The sequence below is a fragment of the Vombatus ursinus genome, unplaced genomic scaffold (assembly GCF_900497805.2).
Source record: "Vombatus ursinus unplaced genomic scaffold, bare-nosed wombat genome assembly UNPS02002861.1, whole genome shotgun sequence".
In the NCBI taxonomy this organism is placed as follows: domain Eukaryota; kingdom Metazoa; phylum Chordata; class Mammalia; order Diprotodontia; family Vombatidae; genus Vombatus; species Vombatus ursinus.
The window spans coordinates 1-1,658 of NW_020942639.1; the positions used below are offsets into that span (position 1 = coordinate 1).

Here is a 1,658-nt window from a genome sequence, read left to right on the forward strand (position 1 = left end):
GCCCCTGCAGCTACCCCAGTATCCCATGGTGCCTTCAGGGCAAGAGGCGGGGCACGTGGCGAGAAGGCTACGATTAGAAGGGGTTCCCTCCCCCACTCCCCCCAACCCCTGCCAAACTAGCGGGGGTGGGGTGGGGGGGGTAATGACCACGTGGTTGGAATACGCGGGGCTTCCCCCCCAAGGGCTGAGCAGTTTCCCTCGGGGAAGGCGAGGGATGTGGCCACGGGGTTGGACTACACGGGGTTTCCCTGAAGCGCCCGTCTCCAGGCAATTTCCAGACTGGTGGAGCCGGAAGGGGCGGGGCGCTGCTTGGTCCCTTCCTCTCCCCCACTTCCTCCCAGCCTCGTGGTACTCTCTCCTGGCAAGCTTTCGAGGAGCCGCAGGAGGCGGTTGCACCCTTGGGCCCTCCCGGCCATCGGTCCCTGAGCCTTCGGGTCCCGATCCCCTCCCTCCCCCCACTGTGGATGGGCCCCTCGAGGCCCCGGCCCCTACCCCCCCAGGGCCTCCGTGGCCTGCCTGGTGTGTGGGTCCCGCAGACTAGCAGGTAGGCCCAGAAGGGGGGGGCGCTGAGGGGGGTGGGGGGCACTGAGGGGGGTGGGGGCCTCCTGGAGGTGGAGGGGGGCAGCGGAGAGCTGATTCGGGCCACGGGGAGGGAGGAGTCGGCAGCCTTAGATTGTTGGGGGGGGCCCGAGGGCAGGCAGGTGGCCATTTTGTCTGTGCTTAGGCCCTGGGATGGAAGGGGGAGTCAGCCCCGCTCAGGCACCGAGCCTGGGGTTGGGGTGGGGACCTCGGCTGCCCTCGGGCCTTGGGGTGGGGAGTATCAGCCCCCTGCCCCCCTCCGCCATGAGCTACTTGTTGGGAAGGGGGAGGTGGGGGGAGGGGGTTAGTTGATCTTGATTGTTCCTGGGCCTTGAACCTGTTGCTGTTTGTGGGTAGCCTGAGATCGGGGCGACCGTTCAGCATCGGGGGGGGGCCCGGCGGCGCCGCCGCAGCCATTTTGGATGCCTTTGTTCCCTTGTCTGAGGTTGGGGCTTTAGTGACCTTGACTGCCCTTGGGCTACCCATCAGTGTTTGTGTATAAATACAGGTTGGTGGGGGGTGTCTGTGGTTTTGGTTTCCTTGGGGCCCTGGGGTTGGGAGATAAGGTTTGAGGCCTTGGCTGCTTCAGGCCCTCAGCCTGGGGTTGAGGGGGAGAATTGGAACCCCTTTCTCTTGCAGATACAGTGTCACCTGGATTTCACTTCTGCATCCACTCCTGAGGCCCTTCTCGGTCTTGACCCACTGTGGTCACAGCTTTCTGGGGACCCAGGGGATCAAAACCGAGTGGGAACTCAGGACAGGCAACGAACAGGACACCTACGCCATCAGTCTTCCCATCGGCAAGCAGAACAGGAGAAAGAACCTCACACTGGGCCTTTTACCCCCTTGGTGGGGATGGGGTATGTCTGATCAGGTCTAAGGATCATGCAGAAGATGCGGGGGGGCACTACTACCTATCCCTTTGCTGGGCAGAATTTGGGACACAAACCTTCTTTGGGAGGGAGGCTGCTCTGCTCCTTGAAATGGCTCCCCCCCTTCACGTCTCTGGCCTGCCTCATCAGTCTGTAGAGAGAGAAGGCCCCTTGACCGGGGAGGATTATAGAACTTAAGAGCTGGGG

At 63.0% G+C, this 1,658-nt stretch overlaps 1 protein-coding gene across 1 annotated transcript; it reads right to left on the reverse strand.

Annotated features, from left to right (window-relative positions):
• Positions 1–121: 121 nt before the first annotated feature.
• On the reverse strand, positions 122–996 carry LOC114048999 (basic proline-rich protein-like; the record flags this gene model as incomplete). The annotated part of the gene is made up of 2 exons (XM_027870183.1): positions 769–996; positions 122–727 (listed from the first exon to the last, which is right to left on the reverse strand). Coding segments are annotated over exons 1-2 (834 nt in total), but the record flags the coding sequence as incomplete, so codon positions are not given.
• Positions 997–1,658: the final 662 nt, after the last annotated feature.